The 12,304-nt window shown below is 52.3% G+C and overlaps 1 protein-coding gene across 4 annotated transcripts in view; it reads left to right on the top strand.

The window, feature by feature from the left end:
* Nucleotides 1–12,304, top strand: part of LOC146060553 (uncharacterized) — a 335,594-nt gene that overhangs the window by 110,093 nt on the left and 213,197 nt on the right. Inside the window, exons 16-18 of one of the 4 annotated variants that reach the window (XM_083174102.1) lie at nt 122–223; nt 3,423–3,509; nt 12,147–12,284. The exons of the other annotated variants lie outside the window; for them this stretch is intronic. Of the exons in view, the coding sequence (XP_083030228.1) occupies nt 122–223; nt 3,423–3,509; nt 12,147–12,284 (327 nt within the window). The remainder of the gene's footprint in view (nt 1–121; nt 224–3,422; nt 3,510–12,146; nt 12,285–12,304) is intronic. 4 annotated transcript variants of the gene reach the window in all.

Here is a 12,304-nt window from a genome sequence, read left to right as displayed (position 1 = left end):
AGGACAGGCTGAACCGGAGGCTCCTGGGTTAGAAGCGTCACTATGTCCATGCAAGGGAATGTGCAATACGGAATAACCTTTTTCTGTGACATGTCCCAGAATCCCTGTTTCTGTCCAATAGACCTCAAAGGGGACATCGGAGATATTAAGGAGTTTGGAGATGTGGAGATTACAGGCGATGGTAACGAAGGAGGAAGATGAGACGTCACCTGGCAGAGATAAGGTGAGTCAGATGCTGACCAGTGCGCCACCTGCTGGCTGTATGTGTGAGAAGCTTTTGTGGGGGTTCCACTGTACTCGGACTCCTATAAAAATGCATGCGATGTTCTATTAAATGTTAGTCCTATGGCCGTGATGTTCAGAACCTCAGTGGGACTTGTCCTGACACCCTGTGATATAAATGCCTCCCGTATAAATCACCACGGGTGAACACTTGTAGTTGAGCCAATATCCTGATAAGTCAGGATTTATTAACAATTAGTTAGAGGGTCAATGTTTGAGGCTGAGTATGGAATAATTCAGTTATTGGATGCAGGGTGAACACTGTGCAGCATTAATGCAGCATTGTATCTCAGAAAGAGATACATTACTGGTTCTCCTGAGTTTTGTGAAGTAGCTGGTTACTGTATGGTAGTGTCTAGATACCCTTTTGACAATTTTCCCATCATGCTCTGGGTCCACATATACCTGGAGGGGGGGAGAATATATCTTTGGCGAGCGAAGCGAGCCCCCGTGCCCGAAGCGTGCGAGCCCGCAAGGGTACAGTGCAGCTAAAATAAAACAGATTAACCTACACCTACGTGAATTACAGATAAAATAAAAAACTTTGTGAGGGCATCTAACAACTTCCACCCTCACCAAACCTCACATCCTCCTTATGTTCCTCCTGCAATGCTTCCTATCCTGTGGAGGAGAGGGGTATATGGAGATAAGTATGTGTATGAGCTGCTATGTTCCTCCTGCAATGCTTCCTATCCTGTGGAGGAGAGGAGTATACGGAGATCAGTATGTGTATGAGCTGCTATGTTCCTCCTGTAGTGCTTCCTATCCTGTGGAGGAGAGGAGTATATGGAGATCTGTATGTGTGTGAACTGCTATGTTCCTCCTGCAATGCTTCCTATCCTGCGCAGGAGAGGGGTATATGGAGATCAGTATGTGTATGAGCCGCTATGTTCCTCCTGCAATGCTTCCTATCCTGCGGAGGAGAGGGGTATATGGAGATCAGTATGTGTATGAGCTGCTATGTTCCTCCTATATTACTTCCTATCCTGCGGAGGAGAGGCATATATGGAGATCAGTATGTGTATGAACTGCTATGTTCCTCCTATATTACTTCCTATCCTGCGGAGGAGAAGAGTATATGGAGATCAGTATGTGTATTAGCTTCTATGTTCCTCCTGTAGTGCTTCCTATCCTGCGGAGGAGAGGAGTATATGGAGATCAGTATGTGTATGAGCTGCTATGTTCCTCCTGTAGTGCTTCCTATCCTGCGGAGGAGAGGGGTATATGGAGAGCAGTATGTGTATGAGCTGCTATGTTCCCCCTGCAATGCTTCCTATCCTGCAGAGGAGAGGAGTATATGGAGATCAGTATGTGTATGAGCTGCTATGTTCCTCCTGTAATACGTCCTATCCTGTGGAGGAGAGGGGTATATGGAGATCAGTATGTGTATGAGCTGCTATGTTCCTCCTGTAGTGCTTCCTATCCTGCAGGGGAGAGGTGTATATGGAGATCAGTATGTGTATGAGCTGCTATGTTCCTCCTGTAGTGCTTCCTATCCTGCGGAGGAGAGGGGTATATGGAGATCAGTATGTGTATGTACTGCTATGTTCCTCCCTATATTACTTCCTATCCTGCAGAGGAGAGGCGTATATGGAGATCAGTATGTGTATTAGCTCCTATGTTCCTCCTGTAGTGCTTCCTATCCTGCGGAGGAGAGGAGTATATGGAGATCAGTATGTGTATGAGCTGCTTTGTTCCTCCTGTAGTGCTTCCTATCCTGCGGAGGAGAGGGGTATATGGAGAGCAGTATGTGTATGAGCTGCTATGTTCCCCCTGCAATGCTTCCTATCCTGCAGAGGAGAGGAGTATATGGAGATCAGTATGTGTATGAGCTGCTATGTTCCTCCTGTAATACGTCCTATCCTGTGGAGGAGAGGGGTATATGGAGATCAGTATGTGTATGAGCTGCTATGTTCCTCCTGTAGTGCTTCCTATCCTGCAGGGGAGAGGTGTATATGGAGATCAGTATGTGTATGAGCTGCTATGTTCCTCCTGTAGTGCTTCCTATCCTGCGGAGGAGAGGAGTATATGGAGATCAGTATGTGTATGAGCTGCTATGTTCCTCCTGTAGTGCTTCCTATCCTGCGGAGGAGAGGCGTATATGGAGATCAGTATGTGTATGAGCTGCTATGTTCCTCCTGTAGTGCTTCCTATCCTGTGGAGGAGAGGTGTATATGGAGATCAGTATGTGTATGAGCTGCTATGTTCCTCCTATATTACTTCCTATCCTGCAGGGGAGAGGGGTATATGGAGATCAGTATGTGTATGAGCTGCTATGTTCCTCCTGCAATGCTTCCTATCCTGCGGAGGAGAGGGGTATATGGAGATCAGTATGTGTATGAGCTATGTTCCTCCTGCAATGCTTCCTATCCTGCGGAGGAGAGGAGTATATGGAGATGAGTATGTGTATGAGCTGCTATGTTCCTCCTGCAATGCTTCCTATCCTGCGGAGGAGAGGAGTATATGGAGATCAGTATGTGTATGAGCTGCTATGTTCCTCCTGCAATGCTTCCTATCCTGCGGAGGAGAGGAGTATATGGAGATCAGTATGTGTATGAGCTGCTATGTTCCTCCTATATTACTTCCTATCCTGCGGAGGAGAGGAGTATATGGAGATCAGTATGTGTATGAGTTGCTATGTTCCTCCTGTATTGCTTCCTATCCTGCGGAGGAGAGGAGTATATGGAGATCAGTATGTGTATGAGCTGCTATGTTCCTCCTATATTGCTTCCTATCCTGCGGAGGAGAGGAGTATATGGCTCACAGTGGTTAGTGCATTGCATACAATTACTCAGCAGGACAATAATCGGAAACGCTGAACATATATTAATATCATAGACAAATCATAAGGGTTAATAAAGTGAAAGCGCCCGCCCACAGCTGGTATGGTCAGTGCATGCTTCGCAGGGATTTCATAGTCAGGGAATCTCAGGAGAAGGGTCTAGATGTGATAAACAAGGGGCAGCACGGGGTCAGTATGTCTGCAGCACCAGAGTGGGTGAAAGGATGCCTTGCCCCCTCCCTGGCCATGCCCGCTGGAGGCAAACCCTGATGTAATGAGTCTGATCTATGGACGGCTTTGGCTGCAGACATGGGGGTATCATGAAACTACCAAGATGACAAATGTTTCTTTGTTTCAGGTCTCATGGAAGAAGACTTGGATACGGGAGAAAATAAAGTGTCTTGAAATGTTCATTGAGAAACGCGAGAAGACTCTGCAGGCATTGGTAACCGAATACTCCAGCAGATTGTTCTGTGATGAGTGCACGCAATACAGAATACCGTTTTCTGTATCATCCATTGGGGACGCTGGAAAGCAGGTTTACATTGGGTATAGATGGGCGATTTGGGGAGCCAGCACTTTATTACACGATGGCGCTCTCTGCTTGGCGTGCACTATGGCTTTGCCAATGTCAGGCAGATATGAAATCGATATGTGATGGTCAGGTGATGCTCTTTTTAGGCCAGCATTAGATTGATGGATCTTGCAGGCTACAGGTGGTAAGTCCACGTTTATGACCTCCGCAGCTCCTCCTCCTTGTTGAGTGGCTTATTTGAGTCCATCCTTTCGGTCCTTTTGGGCACTGACCAGGTTTCAGGGGAAAGCCATGGGTGCTTCCACCTCTGCACCTAGAGGTTCCAGAGGCCATGGACCATCTTCAGGTTCAGCCTCCGGGTCAGATACCACGATTTCTAAGTGGTTGGGGTCTCATCTGTTTCTGCATCAGTTGGTTCGTCTCTCACCTTGGGCGAGAATATATCTGCTGTGGTGGGTGCGGGAGGATCATCTCCTGGTGGGTGGTTCCTTTGGCATGTGGGATTGCGTTCGTCTGCACGGTTGGGCAGCAGTGACCAGAGATTCGCAACTCCAGGGTCGCCGGTCTCACAAATAATCTCTTTTGCCACCAAACATTCTTGAGCTTTGAGCAACATTTCGAGTGTTGGGTCAGATTTCCTATCTACTCCACGGTCACGCAGTTCAGGTCCAGTCGGCAAATGCCAACAAACAAGGCGGAAACCACAGCCGTGCGGCAATGAGGCAGGTGGTTCTCATCCTTCAAGAGAGGTATGTGCTGGTAATTTCAGCTGTCTTTATCCCAGGAGTCCACAACGGGGAAGCAGAGTTTCTGAGTTGCCAGGATTTCTATCCAGGGGAATGGGCTCTGCATCCTCAGGTGGTTTTAGCAGTCTTGCCAGCATGAATCTCATGGTGTCCAAGCACAATGCGAAGCTTCCTATTTATGTCTCAAGTGTCTGACCCGGGTAAAACAAATACTTTTTTTACCTCTAAAGTGTCTCTCCTGACTCTCACTGTGCTCCAGGTCTGGATATACAGATTCCCCCACAGTCTATCCAGTGATTACCTGATGCTGCAGCTGTGCAGCATATCCCACAGTCTCCCCAGTGATCACCTGATGCTGCTGCTGTGCGGCATATCCCGCAGTCTCCTCAGTGATCACCTGTTGCTGCAGCTGTGCGGCATATCCCACAGTCTCCCCAGTGATCACCTGATGCTGCAGCTGTGCGGCATATCCCGCAGTCTCCCCAGTGATCACCTGGTGCTGCAGCTGTGCGTCATATCCCGCAGTCTCCCCAGTGATCACCTGGTGCTGCAGCTGTGCGTCATAACCCGCAGTCTCCCCAGTGATCACCTGATGCTGCAGCTGTGCGGCATATCCCGCAGTCTCCCCAGTGATCACCTGGAGCTGCAGCTGTGCGGCATATCCCGCAGTCTCCCCAGTGATCACCTGGTGCTGCAGCTGTGCGGCATATCCCGCAGTCTCCCCAGCGATCACCTGATGCTGCAGCTGTGCGGCATATCCCGCAGTCTCCCCAGTGATCACCTGGTGCTGCAGCTGTGCGGCATATCCCGCAGTCTCCCCAGTGATCCCCTGATGCTGCTGCTGTGCGGCATATCCTGCAGTCTCCCCAGTGATCACCTGATGCTGCGGCTGTGCGGCATATCCCACAGTCTCCCCAGCGATCACCTGATGCTGCAGCTGTGCGGCATATCCTGCAGTCTCCCCAGTGATCACCTGATGCTGCAGCTGTGCGGCATATCCCGCAGTCTCCCCAGCGATCACCTGATGCTGCGGCTGTGCGTCATATCCCGCAGTCTCCCCAGCGATCACCTGATGCTGCGGCTGTGCGGCATATCCCGCAGTCTCCCCAGCGATCACCTGATGCTACGGCTGTGCGGCATATCCCGCAGTCTCCCCAGCGATCACCTGGTGCTGCGGCTGTGCGTCATATCCCGCAGTCTCCCCAGCGATCACCTGATGCTGCGGCTGTGCGGCATATGCTGCAGTCTCCCCAGTGATCACCTGGTGCTGCGGCTGTGCGGCATATCCCGCAGTCTCCCCAGTGATCCCCTGATGCTGCTGCTGTGCGGCATATCCTGCAGTCTCTCCAGTGATCACCTGATGCTGCTGCTGTGCGGCATATCCTGCAGTCTCTCCAGTGATCACCTGATGCTGCTGCTGTGCGGCATATCCTGCAGTCTCCCCAGTGATCACCTGGAGCTGCAGCTGTGCGGCATATCCCGCAGTCTCCCCAGTGATCACCTGGTGCTGCAGCTGTGCGGCATATCCCGCAGTCTCCCCAGCGATCACCTGATGCTGCAGCTGTGCGGCATATCCCGCAGTCTCCCCAGTGATCACCTGGTGCTGCAGCTGTGCGGCATATCCCGCAGTCTCCCCAGTGATCCCCTGATGCTGCTGCTGTGCGGCATATCCTGCAGTCTCCCCAGTGATCACCTGATGCTGCGGCTGTGCGGCATATCCCACAGTCTCCCCAGCGATCACCTGATGCTGCAGCTGTGCGGCATATCCTGCAGTCTCCCCAGCGATCACCTGATGCTGCAGCTGTGCGGCATATCCCGCAGTCTCCCCAGCGATCACCTGATGCTGCGGCTGTGCGTCATATCCCGCAGTCTCCCCAGCGATCACCTGATGCTGCGGCTGTGCGGCATATCCCGCAGTCTCCCCAGCGATCACCTGATGCTACGGCTGTGCGGCATATCCCGCAGTCTCCCCAGCGATCACCTGGTGCTGCGGCTGTGCGTCATATCCCGCAGTCTCCCCAGCGATCACCTGATGCTGCGGCTGTGCGGCATATGCTGCAGTCTCCCCAGTGATCACCTGGTGCTGCGGCTGTGCGGCATATCCCGCAGTCTCCCCAGTGATCCCCTGATGCTGCTGCTGTGCGGCATATCCTGCAGTCTCTCCAGTGATCACCTGATGCTGCTGCTGTGCGGCATATCCTGCAGTCTCTCCAGTGATCACCTGGTGCTGCTGCTGTGCGGCATATCCTGCAGTCTCTCCAGTGATCACCTGGTGCTGCGGCTGTGCGGCATATCCCGCAGTCTCCCCAGTGATCCCCTGATGCTGCTGCTGTGCGGCATATCCCGCAGTGTCCCCAGTGATCACCTGGTGCTGCGGCTGTGCGGCATATCCCGCAGTCTCCCCAGTGATCACCTGGTGCTGCGGCTGTGCGGCATATCCCGCAGTCTCCCCAGTGATCACCTGATGCTGCAGCTGTGCGGCATATCCCGCAGTCTCCCCAGTGATCACCTGATGCTGCAGCTGTGCGGCATATCCCGCAGTCTCCCCAGTGATCACCTGATGCTGCAGCTGTGCGGCATATCCCGCAGTCTCCCCAGTGATCACCTGGTGCTGCGGCTGTGCGGCATATCCTGCAGTCTCTCCAGTGATCACCTGGTGCTGCGGCTGTGCGGCATATCCCGCAGTCTCCCCAGTGATCACCTGATGCTGCAGCTGTGCGGCATATCCTGCAGTCTCCCCAGTGATCACCTGATGCTGCAGCTGTGCGGCATATCCCGCAGTCTCCCCAGTGATCACCTGATGCTGCAGCTGTGCGGCATATCCCGCAGTCTCCCCAGTGATCACCTGGTGCTGCAGCTGTGGGGCATATCCCGCAGTCTCCCCAGTGATCACCTGGTGCTGCGGCTGTGCGGCATATCCCGCAGTCTCCCCAGTGATCACCTGGTGCTGCGGCTGTGCGGCATATCCCGCAGTCTCCCCAGTGATCCCCTGATGCTGCGGCTGTGCGGCATATCCCGCAGTCTCCCCAGTGATCACCTGATGCTGCGGCTGTGTGGCATATCCAGCAGTCTCCCCAGCGATCACCTGATGCTGCGGCTGTGCGGCATATCCCGCAGTCTCCCCAGCGATCACCTGATGCTACGGCTGTGCGGCATATCCCGCAGTCTCCCCAGCGATCACCTGATGCTGCGGCTGTGCGGCATATCCCGCAGTCTCCCCAGCGATCACCTGGTGCTGCGGCTGTGCGGCATATCCTGCAGTCTCCCCAGTGATCACCTGATGCTGCAGCTGTGCGGCATATCCTGCAGTCTCCCCAGTGATCACCTGATGCTGCAGCTGTGTGGCATATCCCGCAGTCTCCCCAGCGATCACCTGATGCTGCGGCTGTGCGGCATATCCCGCAGTCTCCCCAGCGATTACCTGATGCTGCGGCTGTGCGGCATATCTCGCAGTCTCCCCAGCGATCACCTGATGCTGCGGCTGTGCGGCATATCCCGCAGTCTCCCCAGCGATCACCTGATGCTGCGGCTGTGCGGCATATCCCGCAGTCTCCCCAGCGATCACCTGATGCTGCGGCTGTGCGGCATATCCCGCAGTCTCCCCAGTGATCACCTGATGCTGCGGCTGTGCGGCATATCCCGCAGTCTCCCCAGTGATCACCTGATGCTGCAGCTGTGCGGCATATCCCGCAGTCTCCCCAGTGATCACCTGATGCTGCAGCTGTGCGGCATATCCCGCAGTCTCCCCAGTGATCACCTGATGCTGCAGCTGTGCGGCATATCCCGCAGTCTCCCCAGTGATCACCTGATGCTGCAGGATATCCTGCAGTCTTGCCTAATGCCATTCCTCAGCTCACTGCAGCTGTCCTCGTTACTGCTTTTGTTATAGGTCTCAGTCATGCGGCAAACAAATGCACTTTCCCTCCACAGACAAACATGGGTGCAGCCATGTTTGCCAGTATCACATGGACTTTCCCAGCTAATCCACCGCAGATTCCCACCTGGTAATTGGTCAGCCAATCCTCCTGCTACCTGCAGGTATAATAATACTCCTGCACTCTGTCAGTGCTTCAATTGTCAAACCTCCAGTTGGATGTTCCTGTCCCCCAGTATTACCAGCTCCAGCACAGCCTGACTTCTAGTAGTGCTACTACATGCACTCCTGCTGCTCCCGGGCGGCCTCCACTCCTGCTGCTCCCGGGCGGCCTCCACTCCTGCTGCTCCCGGGCGGCCTCCACTCCTGCTGCTCCCGGGCGGCCTCCACTCCTGCTTCTCCCGGGCGGCCTCCATTCCTGCTGCTCCCGGGCAGCTTGCACTCCTGCTGCTCCCGGGCAGCTTGCACTCCTGCTGCTCCCGGGCAGCTTGCACTCCTCCTGCTGCTCCCGGGCAGCTTGCACTCCTGCTGCTCCCGGGCAGCTTGCACTCCTGCTGCTCCCGGGCAGCTTGCACTCCTGCTGCTCCCGGGCAGCTTGCTCTCCTGCTGCTACCGGGCAGCTTGCTCTCCTGCTGCTACCGGGCAGCTTGCTCTCCTGCTGCTCCCGGGCAGCTTGCACTCACTATCGGTTCCCCATTGTTGTCTGCAACCTCTACACTTCATCTACTGCTGCTGCTCATCTACCCGGTACCATTAAGCTTCTACCAGACACCTCGCAGAAAGACATCATCTATACAGCCACCATTGGTGATCCATCATCGACCAACTGTTATCATCGGTGTTCTCTCCTGTGCCTGTGTTATGGTAATCTGGTGAGCTTCTACTTCTTACCTGCAGTCATTGTTGTCTCCGATATCCAATCGATGGTTCACATCGTATCATGCTAATGAACATTTCCTCTTCAAGTATTGTTGTCTCCAATATTCTATCGATGGTTCACATCGCATCATGGCAATGATCATTCATTTGTCCGTATCACCGTTCTAACATCGATACCACTGTCCTTCAAACATCCATTCTACTCATACATGTCAGTACTGCTACTACTATGTCTGAGCTGCTACCATCGATGTTCTATCATCTATGCATCATCTCCACCACTGTTTATGGAGTCATATTGTGTTTGTGACTGTAATGTGTGGAGAGATATACAGTATATATTCATTGAAAGTAATTCACGCCTTTGGGGCCCTCTTTCATGTGTTAGTGCAGCAGTTCTCAAACTGTGGATCCTGACCCCAAAGTGGGTCGCGACCTTCTCAGCAAGGGGCCATGACTACATGTTGCTGACCATCAGGCTGATGAATTTTCTAATCTCAGTCAGTGATTCAAGGAGTCCCATCAGTCTGTGCCTCCACAATGCTGCCATGTATGTGCTGCCTGCTGACTACACGTGTGATGTGATGGGTTATGGTATATCAGACTCCTCCCATCACTCTGTGCCTCCACAATGCTGCCATGTATGTGCTGTCTGCTGACTACACATGTGATGTGATGGGTTATGGTATATTAGACTCCTCCCATCACTCTGTGCTCCCACAGTGCTGCCATGTATGTGCTGTCTGCTGACTACACGTGTGATGTGATGGGTTATAGTATATCAGACTCCTCTCATCAATCTGTGCCTCCACAATGCTGCCATGTATGTGCTGTCTGCTGACTACACGTGTGATGTAATGGTTTATGGAATATCAGACTCCTCCCATCACTCTGTTCCCCCACAATGCTGCCATGTATGTGCTGTCTACTGACTACACGTGTGATGTGATGGGTTATGGTATATTAGACTCCTCCCATCACTCTGTGCCTCCACAATGCTGCCATGTACGTGCCGTCTGCTGACTACACGTGTGATGTGATGGGTTATGGTATATCAGACTCCTCCCATCACTCTGTGCCCCCACAATGCTGCCATGTATGTGCTACCTGCTGACTACACATGTGATGTGATGGGTTATGGTATATCAGACTCCTCCCATCACTCTGTGCATCCACAATGCTGCCATGTATGTGCTGTCTGCTGACTACACCTGTGATGTGATGGGTTATGGTATATCAGACTCCTCCCATCACTCTGTGCCCCCACAATGCTGCCATGTATGTGCTACCTGCTGACTACACATGTGATGTGATGGGTTATGGTATATCAGACTCCTCCCATCACTCTGTGCCTCCACAATGCTGCCATGTATGTGCTGCCTGCTGACTACACATGTGATGTGATGGGTTATGGTATATCAGACTCCTCCCATCACTCTGTGCCCCCACAATGCTGCCATGTATGTGCTACCTGCTGACTACACATGTGATGTGATGGGTTATGGTATATCAGACTCCTCCCATCACTGTGTGCCCCCACAATGCTGCCATGTATGTGATGTCTGCTGACTACACATGTGATGTGATGGGTTATGGTATATCAGACTCCTCCCATCACTCTGCCTCCACAATGCTGCCATGTATGTGATGTCTGCTGACTACACATGTGATGTGATGGGTTATGGTATATTAGACTCCTCCCATCACTCTGTGCCCCCACAATGCTGCCATGTATGTGCTGTCTGCTGACTACACGTGATGTGATGGGTTATGGTATATCAGACTCCTCCCATCACTCTGTGCCTCCACAATGCTGCCATGTATGTGCTGTCTGCTGACTACACGTGTGATGTGATGGGTTATGGTATATCAGACTCCTCCCATCACTCTGTGCCTCCACAATCCTGCCATGTATATGCTGCCTGCTGACTACACGTGTGATGTGATGGGTTATGGTATATCAGACTCCTCCCATCACTCTGTGCCCCCACAATGCTGCCATGTATGTGCTACCTGCTGACTACACATGTGATGTGATGGGTTATGGTATATCAGACTCCTCCCATCACTGTGTGCCCCCACAATGCTGCCATGTATGTGATGTCTGCTGACTACACATGTGATGTGATGGGTTATGGTATATCAGACTCCTCCCATCACTCTGCCTCCACAATGCTGCCATGTATGTGATGTCTGCTGACTACACATGTGATGTGATGGGTTATGGTATATTAGACTCCTCCCATCACTCTGTGCCCCCACAATGCTGCCATGTATGTGCTGTCTGCTGACTACACGTGATGTGATGGGTTATGGTATATCAGACTCCTCCCATCACTCTGTGCCTCCACAATCCTGCCATGTATATGCTGCCTGCTGACTACACGTGTGATGTGATGGGTTATGGTATATCAGACTCCTCCCATCACTCTGTGCCTCCACAATCCTGCCATGTATGTGCTGTCTGCTGACTACACGTGTGATGTGATGGCCTTCTGTAGTGATTTGCTGGGGTCCTTTGCGGCTTTAGAAGTGCAATTTGGTTGAGATGTTGTGCATGGAACACAGAGCTCTCCTGACCAGGATGGGAGCTTTGCGACGTCCCCTTTGGATGATGAAAAAAACAGGATTGGGGTTCTTGCTGGTAAATCCCTTTCTCTGATTCCATAGGGGACGCTGGCCGCCCATCCTGCGCTGTTTAGTTTACATTTTTCTGCTGTAGTTTAAGTTTCATGGCAGCTGTTGCAGCATCTTTGCCTTACTGTATGTTCTGTGTGTTTTGTTTGGTCTGGATTCTATCCTCCTCTACAGTTGGCTTTAACGTCTCTGCTCGTAGAGTTTCGTAACTGGTGGAGGGAAGGGGTATAGAGGGGGAGGAGCCTGCCACACACTACAAATTATATAAAGTGCCGGCTCCCCTAATTACTAGTGTATACTCGATGTGAACCTGCCTTTCAGCAGCCCCTATGGAATAAGAGAAAGGGCTTTAACTGTAAGTACCAAAATTCTGTTTTTGTATGACCGAGAATCCTTTTCTCTGTCCATCAGAGCTCAAATGTACCGGAGAAGATCAGGCGTAAAATGGAGAAGGGACTATTTCAGATGCAGAAGCGATTGATGAAGCTACAAGAGGGGATGGCAATGGTGGAGGACACTGAGTCATCACCTGACAGAAGCAGGGATGAGGTGAGTCAGAGGACGACCAT

Source organism: Crinia signifera, chromosome 1 (genome assembly GCF_055691185.1).
Source record: "Crinia signifera chromosome 1, ASM5569118v1, whole genome shotgun sequence".
NCBI classification, from domain to species: domain Eukaryota; kingdom Metazoa; phylum Chordata; class Amphibia; order Anura; family Myobatrachidae; genus Crinia; species Crinia signifera.
This window is presented reverse-complemented; position numbering and strand designations above follow the sequence as displayed.